This window comes from Anomaloglossus baeobatrachus, chromosome 12 (genome assembly GCF_048569485.1).
Source record: "Anomaloglossus baeobatrachus isolate aAnoBae1 chromosome 12, aAnoBae1.hap1, whole genome shotgun sequence".
NCBI classification, from domain to species: domain Eukaryota; kingdom Metazoa; phylum Chordata; class Amphibia; order Anura; family Aromobatidae; genus Anomaloglossus; species Anomaloglossus baeobatrachus.
Genome location: NC_134364.1, coordinates 98382698 through 98395329, shown reverse-complemented (window position 1 = coordinate 98395329; position 12632 = coordinate 98382698). Strand labels below are relative to the sequence as shown.

At 42.7% G+C, this 12632-nt stretch overlaps 1 protein-coding gene across 4 annotated transcripts in view; it reads left to right on the top strand.

The window, feature by feature from the left end:
* The window catches only part of BCAN (brevican), a 51157-nt gene that overhangs the window by 27113 nt on the left and 11412 nt on the right, over positions 1 to 12632 (top strand). For all 4 annotated transcript variants that reach the window (XM_075330538.1, XM_075330539.1, XM_075330537.1 and 1 more), the window contains exons 3-7: positions 292 to 678; positions 811 to 985; positions 1929 to 2056; positions 4742 to 5035; positions 5221 to 5613. In XM_075330538.1, coding sequence (XP_075186653.1) covers positions 292 to 678; positions 811 to 985; positions 1929 to 2056; positions 4742 to 5035; positions 5221 to 5613 — 1377 coding nt within the window. The remainder of the gene's footprint in view (positions 1 to 291; positions 679 to 810; positions 986 to 1928; positions 2057 to 4741; positions 5036 to 5220; positions 5614 to 12632) is intronic.

The window sequence follows — 12632 nt, the reverse complement described above, 5'->3', positions numbered from 1 at the left end:
TAAAAAAAAAATTATGTTCTTAGACACAATCTGTCAGGCTCCGGAATATTCTGCTTTGATGTCTTAAGGGAAAGTATGGTTTTATGTCAGGATGTCAGGTCTACTTTAATGGTGGTTTTATAACTGAAGAAAGGCAATGTGAGCAGTGACCCAGATTTTCCAAATTTTTGCTGAAAAGTGAGGTGTCTCAATTTTCTATGCGGTATAATGTGCACTGAGGTGGCCAAGTGTGGTTTGGCATGACACATTGCCATCCTTCCTTAGTTAATACCATGTTCTTTTCCTGTCTAGAGGATTACAAGAGCTTGAGAGTAAGGATTGGAAATTCTACCACCAAAGCTGTCCTGTCTGGTACTCTCACCATCCCATGCCACATCACATACCACTCAGAACCAGAAGACGTGACTGTTGGGCGCCGAGCTGTCTTGGCCACACCTCGTGTAAAGTGGACCTTTCTCTCCAATGGCAAAGAAGTGGAAATCTTAGTGGCCAGAGGCCATAAAGTGAAGATCAGTGAGGTGTACAAAACCCGAGCCTCTCTACCTGAATACTCTACTTCAGCCTATGACGCCACATTAGTCTTAAGAGAACTGATAAGTAACGACTCAGGGATATACCGATGTCATGTACAACATGGAATTGAGGATGACTATGCCATGGTGGAGGTTAAGGTCAAAGGTAAAATCTTAATCTAAATATATAGAATCAAGGAAACAATTTTTTACACCGTTATGGGTTTCCTTTTTTTTTAGTTTTCTATGGATCAACAAAATATGGAGATTTGTTGAATTTCTCTCTTTTTCTTTTTAGGTGTTGTGTTTCTCTATCGAGAAGGTAGCAATCGGTACACTTACACTTTCCCCATGGCCCAGCAAGCTTGTACAAGAATTAAGGCCCATATAGCCACCGCTGACCAACTCCTGGCTGCTTACCATGGAGGTTATGAACAATGTGATGCTGGTTGGATCGCAGATCAAACCGTAAGGTAATGAGATTTTATAAAAATATCGGTTTCCAGATTCTAAGGGGTGCTTCACACACAGCGAGCTCGCTGCCGAGATCGCTGCTGAGTCACGCTTTTTGTGACGCAGCAGTGACCTCATTAGCGATCTCGCTGTGTGTGACAATGAGCAGCGATCTGGCCCCTGCTGCGAGATCGCTGCTCGTTACACACAGCCCTGGTTCGTTTTCTTCAAAGCCGCTCTCCCGCTGTGACACACAGATCGCTGTGTGTGACAGCGAGAGAGCGACAAATGAAGCGAGCAGGAGCCGGCATCTGACAGCTGAGGTAAGCTGTATCCAAGATAAACATCGGGTAACCAAGGTGGTTACCCGATATTTACCTTAGTTACGAGCCTCTGCAGCCCTCACGCTGCCTGTGCTGCCGGCTCCGGCTCTCTGCACATGTAGCTGCTGTACACATCGGGTTAATTAACCCGATGTGTACAGCAGCTAGGAGAGCAAGGAGCCAGCGCTAAGCAGTGTGCGCGGCTCCCTGCTCTCTGAACATGTAGCTGCATTACACATCGGGTTAATTAACCCGATGTGTACTGTAGCTATGGTAGGAGAGCAAGGAGCCAGCGCTCAGTGTGCGCGGCTCCCTGCTCCCTGCACACACAGCTGTGCGCTGGTAACTAATGTAAACATCGGGTAACCATACCCGATGTTTACCTTAGTTACCAGTGTCCGCAGCTTCCAGACGGCAGCTCCGTGTAAGCGCAGCGTCGCTTGCACGTCGCTGCTGGCTGGGGGCTGTTCACTGGTCGCTGGTGAGATCTGCCTGTTTGACAGCTCACCAGCGACCATGTAGCGATGCAGCAGCGATCCTGACCAGGTCAGATCGCTGGTCGGATCGCTGCTGCATCGCTAAGTGTGAAGGTACCCTAAACCAATACAAGGTCAACTATTCCCAACTTTTCATCTTGCAGATACCCCATCCAGACTCCACGACAAGGCTGCTATGGAGACATGGATGGGTTTCCTGGAGTTCGGAACTATGGAGTACTGGAGCCCGATGACATGTATGATGTATACTGCTATGTGGATGAACTTAAGGGTAGGCCTAAAGATTGTTTCGGAAATCATCATTCACAGCTATGAACCATTTCTTTGCTTCAAATTGTACGATCATTTTCTGTATTTCCAGGTTTACCTCTTTTTTTTTTTTCTTTTTTTTAGAATTTACAATATAGCTTTTGCAGTGTGTGTTGAGCTTTTCATCTGGGAATTTTGGGTGAAAAAAATTGAAAAATAGAAATTTTGTGTACACTAATTGGCCTACATGATACCAACCATACCCAGAATTTGGTATGTTTGTTAGCCAACACATCCATTCTAGGTTAGAAGGTGCCCATACACCTGAGATAGCAATTAGCTATCTCTCCCTCCTACACCTAAATGTTTACCAGGGCCAAGTGCTTATTTGTTCTCTATAGGTAATTGTCACAATGTTACTTCGGGATAGCAAGGTACAGGGGGCTCCTATGCTGTCCCTCACACTGGGGGACTCCAGTCCATCCCTCAACTCTGGATTACTCCTAATGGTGGAAACGTCAGAGTCCTGTGTCTTACTAAACTCCTGAAGCAAGAACTGTGGAAAAAGAAGCGCAATAGGGTCTTACCCGAGTAAATACGAGGTAATAAGAGTAAATACACTCACCAAATCGAGTTGTGAAGGTCACAACTACTATGCATGCATGGAATCCAGGTCAACGGCAGCAGCACCCAGGATGGCTGATAACAGAGAGTAGTGAAGTAGGGCTTTCAAAACCTGAACATATTCAGGTCAACGCGTTTCTGAAGTCTCTGCTCCCTTCCTCAGGACATACAGGAAATAGTACATCAAATTTGATGTACTTTTTCCTGTATGTCCTGAGGAAGGGAGCAGAGACTCCAGAAACGCGTTGACCTGAATATGTAATAAAAAGTAACATTAATCTTACAATCGGTCATAGCGGTCATTGGCGCGGCTTTGAAAGCCCTACTTCACTACTCTCTGTTACTAAACTCCTGAGAAATACTAATCTAGTATATCTCTCCACCCAGGAAAGGACTGGGCAAGAGCGAGATGGTAAATAGATAAAGACAGACAAGGGAAAACCAGAACTCTGACACACAGCACACACAGGAATAGGCTAAGAAAGAATCAGGAGAAAAACAAGAGAAAAAGGGTAGAAACAAAACGGCAATAAGAGTTAACTGCACAACCGCACAAAACAACAAGTATCATCCCAGATAGTATGGATCACTCTACCTCTCCAGACCAACTAAGATAAACTATAGCTGACATAGGTGGAAGGATCTGGCCAGCATATATAGGAGGTGAGCAGATGTGATTGGCTTCAACACAGCAGATGATCAAAGGACACTAACAAGCAGAAATTATCTCCTACTAACCTGCCTCTGAATTATTACTCAGTAGATCGAGTCTGCTTGAGTAAATCACAGACACCAGACTGTAGACCAGGTTGCCGAATTCTGTCATCTAGAATTGGGTTAGGGCAGCGCTAAAGCGAGTTTTGAAAGAGATGTTAGATAAGACAGGGTTAAGGAAGTGAAAGAGAAGAGAGACAAGTGGCAGGGGGAGATCAAGAGGAAGGGCAGTCGAGAAGTGGGTTCAAAGTGAGAGGACATGGCCTCAGTGCTAGGGCCAGTCAGGGAACCAGGTAATCTCTGGAGGTCCGGACCACGATGGGCTTAGGGGGTCATCCGGCTAGAGAAGCTACTGGGGCCCAGAAACAAACAAAAGTGTTCAATATTAGGGGGGAAGGGAACACAGACAATGGAGTATTGAGGACGAGGTCTCAGATAGCGGGGGCAGAACAAGGAGTAGTACACACAGAGTGTAAAAGAAAGGCCATGTTTGTCATAACGGTATGAAGAATAAAAGTAAATAAGACTGGTTGGCCAAGTGAACCCTGGTGTTGCGTGTCTTGCTATTTGATGGTATTGACGACCAGCAGCAGAGGTGATGAGCACCGGCCCACAGCAGCAAGTAAGTGACATGCACCACGCCCAAAGCCATGTCCGCAGATGGATTCTCCTAGGCGAAGGAAAGCAGGGCCCGTACGGCCTGGTGCCAGCTACCTTCTTCAGCAACGTGCCAGCTACCTTCTTCAGCAACTTAACTTTCTGAACAAAATGATTGGGCATTTGGATTGAAACTGCTTCATTATTTTTTCCTGACATCATCTGGCAGGGACAAGTCGGAAGGCTCCAAAGACATCAGTTAATTTACCGATCCCATTGAAATCAGTGGGTTTGGCCATCGTCAATGCAAAGTGTACATTCTATCAACAAACTACGAGTTGATAGTTTGGTTTGAAGGCACAAAGTCCTGTCTACTAAATATAGCAAAACTTCTCCAAAATAGCACCTCTTTGAGAAGACAACCCATTTTTAAGTCTAATATTTCCTCTGACAGATTTCCAGATCCATCATACACTTTACCTACTGGCCAACTTTTTTGAGAAGACCACACACAAGAAGACCATTTTAGAGGGTTGTCGCTTGTAAAGCTCCTACCACATCTGAATCTAGGGATCACTGTGATCAATACAATCATTACCAATTTCTAAAAAAAACCCACTGAAAATAACATTTTGAATCCCCTAATTAAAATTTTTTTTTTTTACTAAAATGTTTAAATATTTTCATCAGAATCCATCCTTACTTTAAGTAAATCTAGAGATACTTAAATAAAGACTTCCTTGATCACTTTCTTTCTGCCCTTGCACTGTAGGTCAAGTATTTCTAAGTTTATTGGCCAAAAAACTCACCCTGGAAGAAGCTAGAGAACACTGTAGGAGTCTGGGCACTGAGATAGCAAGAACTGGTCAACTCTATGCTGCGTGGAACGAAGGACTGGACCAATGCAACCCAGGCTGGTTGGCTGATGGAAGTGTTCGATATCCTATAGTAGCACCCAGGGAAAAATGTGGTGGCAACTCTCCTGGGGTGAAGACTATTTTTCAATTTCGTAACCAGACTGGTTTCCCCAACTCCCAGGCAAAGTATGATGTTTACTGTTTTAAAGGTAAGTCATCAATCTATAATGAAATAGATCATGAAAAAGCAAGTCAATTCAAAATCCAGTGATCACCTTAAGCTGGCCATTGATCAATGAACACTGTAATGTTAATTTAAGTTGACTTCCAAAAGTATAGGCAGACATTTCATTGTAAATATTGCTGAACTTGAGAAAGTCGTTTTCCATTTTAGGTCAAGACACCGGACCAACACATGATCCCGTAGTCCCCGGAGATCGAGATGTTATTACTGTCACAGAAGGTTTTGAGGAACTAAGGTTTCCAGATATAAAAGCTGAAAATGAAGCTCAAGGCTCAGTAGACTCTATACCACTAAATGAGACTCAATTAACAAAAGTAAGTGGAGAAGATGAGAGAAGGAACGCAAGTGTTCTCAAGGACCAACAAGAGTCTCCACCATCTCCACCACTCCCAACAAAGCCAACTCTGGAAAGCATTGTCAGCGATGAAGAAGATCTGTCTCCTGCATTTGCAAGTTTTCCACCTTATGAGGATCATACCGATGACAGTGAAGAATCTAGAATGGGTTATACCATTAATATGCCCGTTTTACAAAGTGCTCAAGGTATGTATTTATCTCAAGCTCGTCTCAAGTTACCAATCATGGATGTAGGATTTAGTCAAGGGAAGGTTCCTGTTCCACATGAACATGTATGTATAGCATGGATGCGCAACCTTTTCTGGTGTTAAAGCCAGGTTGTTACAATGAACCACTCCTGAGGGAGACACGTAGCTCTCTACGTGGAATATTATGGGCACTGAGATAACAGCGTACCATTTCGAGCTCACATAAAATACAATATAGAGTTCCCTATAAGTAGATGGACATTTTTATGGCACAAGTCGAGAATGGTGTATTGACAAGGGATATACTGGTGTATTGTTCCAGGGATATACAGTCAGGATTTGCCTCTAATAGCAGTGGGTGGAGCACAACCAATCTCCAACAGTGGCTTTTAAGGGACAAAGTGCAGGGGTAGGGCTTGCTTTTCCGTGTACTCTAAACCCCTCCCAAGTAACACACTCACAGGGTGCTGATAGATTGCTATGGCTTCTGCTGAAGACCCCCTTGTCTGCCATTAGGTGCTCTGTTGAAACCCAGCCTGAGTCGGGCTTCATAAGAGACCATGATTTTTTAAAAAAAAAAGGTTTTGAAAAAATCTAAAAAAAAAGAAATAAAAATATTAAAATGACATTCACCGCGCTATTACACCTTTAAAAATAAAGTAAACTATTTTTAAAAAAAAACTATGAGTCGTATCTTTGCATCCATAAAAGTCTGATGTATCAAATTATAAAATTAATCAATCCAATCAGCAAACACCATGAAAAAAATAATTAGAAAACCAGAATTGTGTTTTGCAATCCCACAAAAATAAACGCATTAAAAAGAAATTAAAACACATCTATCCCAAACTGATATGAATAAAAATGTCAACTTGCCCCATAAAAATCAAGCTCTCACACAGCTACAGTGACAGTTATAAGTACTGAAAAGTAGTGACAAAAAATATATATATATATTTTTTGTCACTACTTTTATTAGTAGTAAAAAAAACCCAGAAATTTGTAAAAAAAAAAAAAAAATGCATATATATACCGTATATATATATATATATACCGTATATATATATATATATATATATATATATATATATATATATATATATACGCATATTTTTTTTTTTTTTACAAATTTCTGGGGGTTTTTTACTACTAAAATAATTTAAAAAAAATGGTCGTTTGGTACCACGGTACTTGTGCCCCACACTGGATTACGTAAAAACAAATCCCAACAATAATGCTGAAACTGTGTGTAGTTTCTTTTTTTTTTTTTTTAATGTCAGCGCACTTTAATTTTTTACCTTTTGCTAGTAAATAGCATGGTAAAATGTATGGTATCATTCAAAAGTAAATCTTGTCCAACAGAAAACAAACTCTTGTAGGTCTATGTAGAAAACGAAAAACGTTTTGTTTTTTCGAAGAAGGGAAAAAAGATTAAAACAAAAAATGAAAATTGGCTCCATTGGGAAGGGGTTAATACATGATAGATCCATTTAATGGGCTGTTAATATTCACCTCTACATATGACTCCTCTCTGGCATAGAGTACATGTACGCGGGGATACACAAACATTCATTTCTATATTCAGATGGTTGGGGACCACACAGAATGGAACGAGAGGCCACAAGTGTCCACCTGGTCGCAGGGTGGGCATTCCTCATTTATAGAGATGGCATTAGGCAAGCATCATACTCTTACCTTGATCTTTGATGGAATGGCAGCATACAGCATAGTACTATTTTAAAGTGGACCTATGCGTTTTCAGAAAAATGCAGTTAGTGCAAGTTTATGAAATTATAAGACTTTTCTCAAATATATATCATTAGCAAATCAATTGATTTGTCAGTATAACAGGCACGCAGGTTTTAGTTTCACTTTTACACTACAAGCTCACATTCTAGTGAGATTAGGATGTACCAACTGTGAGAGGGGGGTGATTTTATACAGCTCGTGAATGGTAAATGGAGCCTTGCACTTACATCTGCAGGATTTAGGGTGTACCCAGAAACCGTAAGTTGAATGTGAGGAGGAAAAATAATTTGGGGAACACTGCTTGCAGGAGCTAGAGACAACACTGAAGCAATGAGGCAGAGTGCCATGTGTTCTTAAGTAGGCCCAAACAGGAAACAAGATGACTTCCACATGATCAAGAGCGGCCATCTTAGTAAAGGGCAAATTCATACACAGAATAGTAGCCTCAAGTGGTAAGGAGTGGAAATGCAGTACAATTTCTCAATGGCAGCCACTAGTGGTCAATCAGCAGTAAGACAGCAGAAACCTGGTATTGCCTTGTCTATTAATCACAATGGGATAATTGAGTAACGTATTTTTCTCATATATTCTCCTGAAAGCGTCACAAACAGGGTGAATGTTGAACAGTAAATCAGTGAGACAAAAATTAGGTGAAAATGTTCCTCCCTTCAACTAGGAGTCTGAACTGTACTTGTTACTATTAATATTTATCATACATGTGATAAGAAGTCTTGGGTATTCTGCTGACCAGCTAAAGGAAGAAGTCATAGCTGCTTATAAAGGGTTAATCTGCTAATAGGAGGACACAGCAGCTTGTAAAGGGTTTAGTTTTTTATTATATACTGCACAAAAACAGGAGCAGCCCAAACACCCAGGGATGACTGTAGGTTTTATCTGTGTTGCTGCTTCTATCCTCCTTTCCTATCAGCGGCTCCATAATATATAAGGATCAATCTGATATTGACACGTATACAGTATATCACAAAAGTGAGTACACCCCATATATATATATATATATATATATATATATATTATTATATCTTTTCACGAGACAACATTGAAATTATGACACTTTGATACAATGTAAAGTAGTTAGTGTACACCTTGCATAACAGTGTAAATTTGGTGTGCTCTCTAAATAACTCAACAGTCATTAATGTCTAAACCGCTGTCAACAAAAGTGAGAACATCTCTGAGTGAAAATGCCCAAATTCTGCCCAAAGTGTCAATATTTTGTGTAGCCACCATTACTTTCAAGCACTGGCTTAACTCTCACTGGCTTCACAGGAGACGCTGGATCCTCTTCCACTCCTCTGTGAAAGCATCACAGAGCTGGTGGATGTTGGAGTCCTTGCACTTCTCAACATTTTGTTTGAGGATGCCCCACAGATGCTCTATAGGGTTTAGGTCTGGAGACGCTTGGACAGTCCAGCACCTTTACCCTCAGTTTCTTTAGCAAAGCAGTGGTCGTCTTGGAGTTGTGTTTTTGGTCATTATCATGTTGGAATACTGCCCTGTGGCCCATTTTCTGAAGAGAGGGGATCATGCTCTACTTCAGTATGTCACAGTACATATTAGCATTCATGGTTCCCTCAATGATCTGTAGACCCCACAGGTGGCAGCACTCATGCAGCCCCAAACCATGACACTCCCACCACCATGCTTGACTGTAGGAAGGACACTCTTGTCTTTGTGCTTTTCACTTAGTTGCCATCACACATGCTTGACACCATCTGAAACAAATCTTTATCTTAGTCTCATCAGACTACAGTACATGATTCCAGTAATCCATGCCCTTAGCCTGTTTGTCTTCATCAAACTGTGGCTTTCTTGAGCATTATTTATAGAAGAGGGTTCCTTCTGGGACAACAGCCATGCAGACCAATTTAATGCAGTGTGCGGTGTATGATCTGAGCACTGACAGACGGCTTCCCCACCCCTATAAACTTTGCAGTGTGTAGCGTATGGTCTGAGCACTGACAGGCGGACCCCTCAACCCTGTAACCTCTGCAGCAATGTTGGCCGCACTCATATGTCTATTTTTAAAAGACGACCTCTGGATATAACGTGGAGCACTGCACTCAGCTTCTTTGGTCAACGATTTCAAAGCATGTTCTGAGTGGAACCTGTCTTGCTAAACCGCTGTATGGTCTTGGCCACTGTGCTGCAGCTCAGTGTCAGGGTGTTGGCAATCTTCTTATAACTTAGGCCATCTTTATGTAGAGTAACAATTGTTTATTTCGGATCCTCAGAGAATTCTTTGCCATGAGGTGCCATGTTGCACTTCCAGTGACTAGTATGAAAGTATGTGAGCGATAACACACCTGCTCCTTATTAGCAACTGAGACGTTGTAACACTAGTGAGTGCACATGATACTAGTGAGGGAAAATGACCAATTGGGCACAAATTGGACATTTCACTTGCCAGCAGTTTTGACATTAATGGCTGTTGAATCAGAAGGTTCAAAGAGGAAAACGCTGGGCACTGTTCAAACCATAGCACTGGAGGCTCCGTTAAACCATCACAAATACAAAGGCATCAAACGCCACAGTTCACAGATAGTTAATACCTTCAGCAGCCAGGCAAAATAAAAAAAAACACCGTGGTGCACTTTTAAAGCAAAAACACATGCATATGGCAATAAAAAAAAATGAAAAGGCACTCACCGCTGAAGCTGTACAAAAATCCTTTATTAGAAAGCGGGTTACGGATCAGGGCATTAGAGGAGGGAAAAACACACAAACATGTCGGACAACAGGTGGACCCGTGGAAGCACCCCGAGAGGGCGCGAAACGGCCGTTGTCCGACATGTTTGTCTGTTTTTCCCTCCCCTGATGCTCTGATCCGTAACCCGCTTTCTAATAAAGGATTTTTGTACAGCTTCACCAGTGAGTGCCTTTTCATCTTTTTTTATTGACATTAATGGCTGTGTATTGAGTTAGTTAGAGTACACTAAATTTACACTGTAAGGCTGGAAACACACTTATGCGTGTAAAATCGGTCCGAGTTGCATGATGAAAAGTCGGACGATTTCAATTCACTTTATAATCAGTGTGCAATGCAACTGCACTGCGATCCTGGGATTTTTCTCATGATTACAGTGCGTGTGCAAGGCGTGTTTGATGTGTATGGGATCCGTTTTTACTATGTCATCTGCCATTCAGCCCTGCTACATGGCCGCTGACAGCAGACACAGACAGAGCCATGTAGCAGAGCTGAATGGCTGCTAATAGCAGACACAGACAGAGCCATGTAGCAGAGCTGAATGGCCGCTGACAGCAGACACAGACAGAGCCGCACGATCAGAATGAAGTCGGATGAACTTCACCCGACTTCATTGTCATCCTGTGGCTCTGTCTGTGTGGCATGGCCCCTGATTTTCGGTCACTGGTGAAGGTCTCGCCGGTGACCGCAAATCCCCTGAGTGACCGCAGTGAGCCGCGCGATCAGCGGTGCCGTCACTGAGGTTACCCACGGCCACAGCTGAAGTCCTCCCGCTGAAATCTGTGGCCGCGGGTAACCTGAGTGACGTCATCGCTGATCGCGCGACTCACTTCAGTCGCTGCGGGGAGCTCACAGAGAGCGGTTGTGGTCTGTGACTTCTCTCTGTCAGCTTCCGATGTAGCAGAGCTGACAGCATCGAGGGACCTCTGTTGATTACGTCGGACATGAAGGGTATTTAGGGACTTGAATAAAGTGGTAAAAGATGGTTGTTTTTTTTGTTATTTATTTCAAATAAAGGATTTTTTGGTGTATGTCTTCATTTTCTTAAACTTACAGGTTAATCATGGAAGGAATCTCGGGGAGACGCCTGCCATGATTAATCTAGGACTTAGTGGCAGCTATGGGCTGCTGCCATTAACTCCTTATTACCTCGATTGCCACTGCACCAGGGCAATTCGGGATGGCCGGGTACAGTCCCGGGACTGTCGCATCTAATGGATGTGGCTATTCCGGGTGGCTGCTGGCTGATATTCTTAGGGTGGTTGGCTCCCCATAATGTGGGGCTCCCCATCCTGACAATACTAGCCTTCAGCCGTATGGCTTTATCTGGCTGGTAATAAAATTGGGGGGAACCGCACAGCGTTTTTTTTTAAATTATTTATTTATTTTACTGCATGATATAGACCCGCCCACCGGCAGCTGTGATTGGTTGCAGTGAGACAGCTGTCACTCAGCATGGGGGCGTGTCTGACTGCAACCAATCATAGGCGCCGGTGGGCAGGTAAAGCAGGGAATACGAGATTGAATAATGAGCGGCCGGCTTTTTCAAAAGAGGAGAAGCCGCCGGAGCAGTGTGAACGCCATGCAGCGCCGCGCTGTTGATCGGGAATCGGTGAGTATGAGAGAGGGGGGGAAAGGAATAGACCGACATGGACAGAGAGAGAGACAGACCGACCGACAAAGAGAGAATAAAGACCAAGAGAGAGAGACAGACTGACAGCGATAGAGATTGACCGACATTGTGAGACCTCATTTCCAGTGTTTTCTGAAACATGCGATAAATGTATTTAGAAAAACGCATGTCACTAGGATGGTGTGAGTGCCGGTCCGTGTGACATCCGTTTATTTACCCGTTCCCATAGAGTTGCATTGGAGAGACTCACGCGAGAAACTCTCCAAAACACAGCATGCTGCGATTTTTTTCTCAGTCCGATTTGGACTGAGAAAAAAATAGCAGATGGGAGCTGTCTCATTGATTAACATGTGTCCGAGAAATTCTCGCATTGCACTACTGCGAGAAAATCGCAAGTGAGAAGCCGGCCTAAGGCTATGTGCGCACTAGAAAAGTGATTTTTCTTATGAAAATTTCTTGAGAAACTTCTGGGAGTTGAAGATTACCACATCTGTGGTAATAAAACGCACCAAAACTGCGGGAAAAACGCATGCGGTTTTGCCCCGGTTTTTCCACAGGTTGGTCCCTGCGGTTTTTTATAAATAAATCATGTTTAAAAGAGAAAAAAAAGGTCATTTCCTTCTGATATAGATAGATAAAGAAATAGATAATGAATAGATATATAGATAGAAGGATAGATAGATAGAAGGATAGATAGATAGGATAGATAGAAGGATAGATAGATAGATAGATAGATAGATAGATAGATAGATAATGGATAGATAGATAGATAGACAGATAGATAGAAGGATAGATAGAGGACAGATCAATCAATAGATAGAGTCCCTGTGAGCACACACTGCATTTCTCACGAGCGGTAGTGTGTTCACATTACCGGCCATGGGAAATTACCTGTAAATACCTCTGCTGT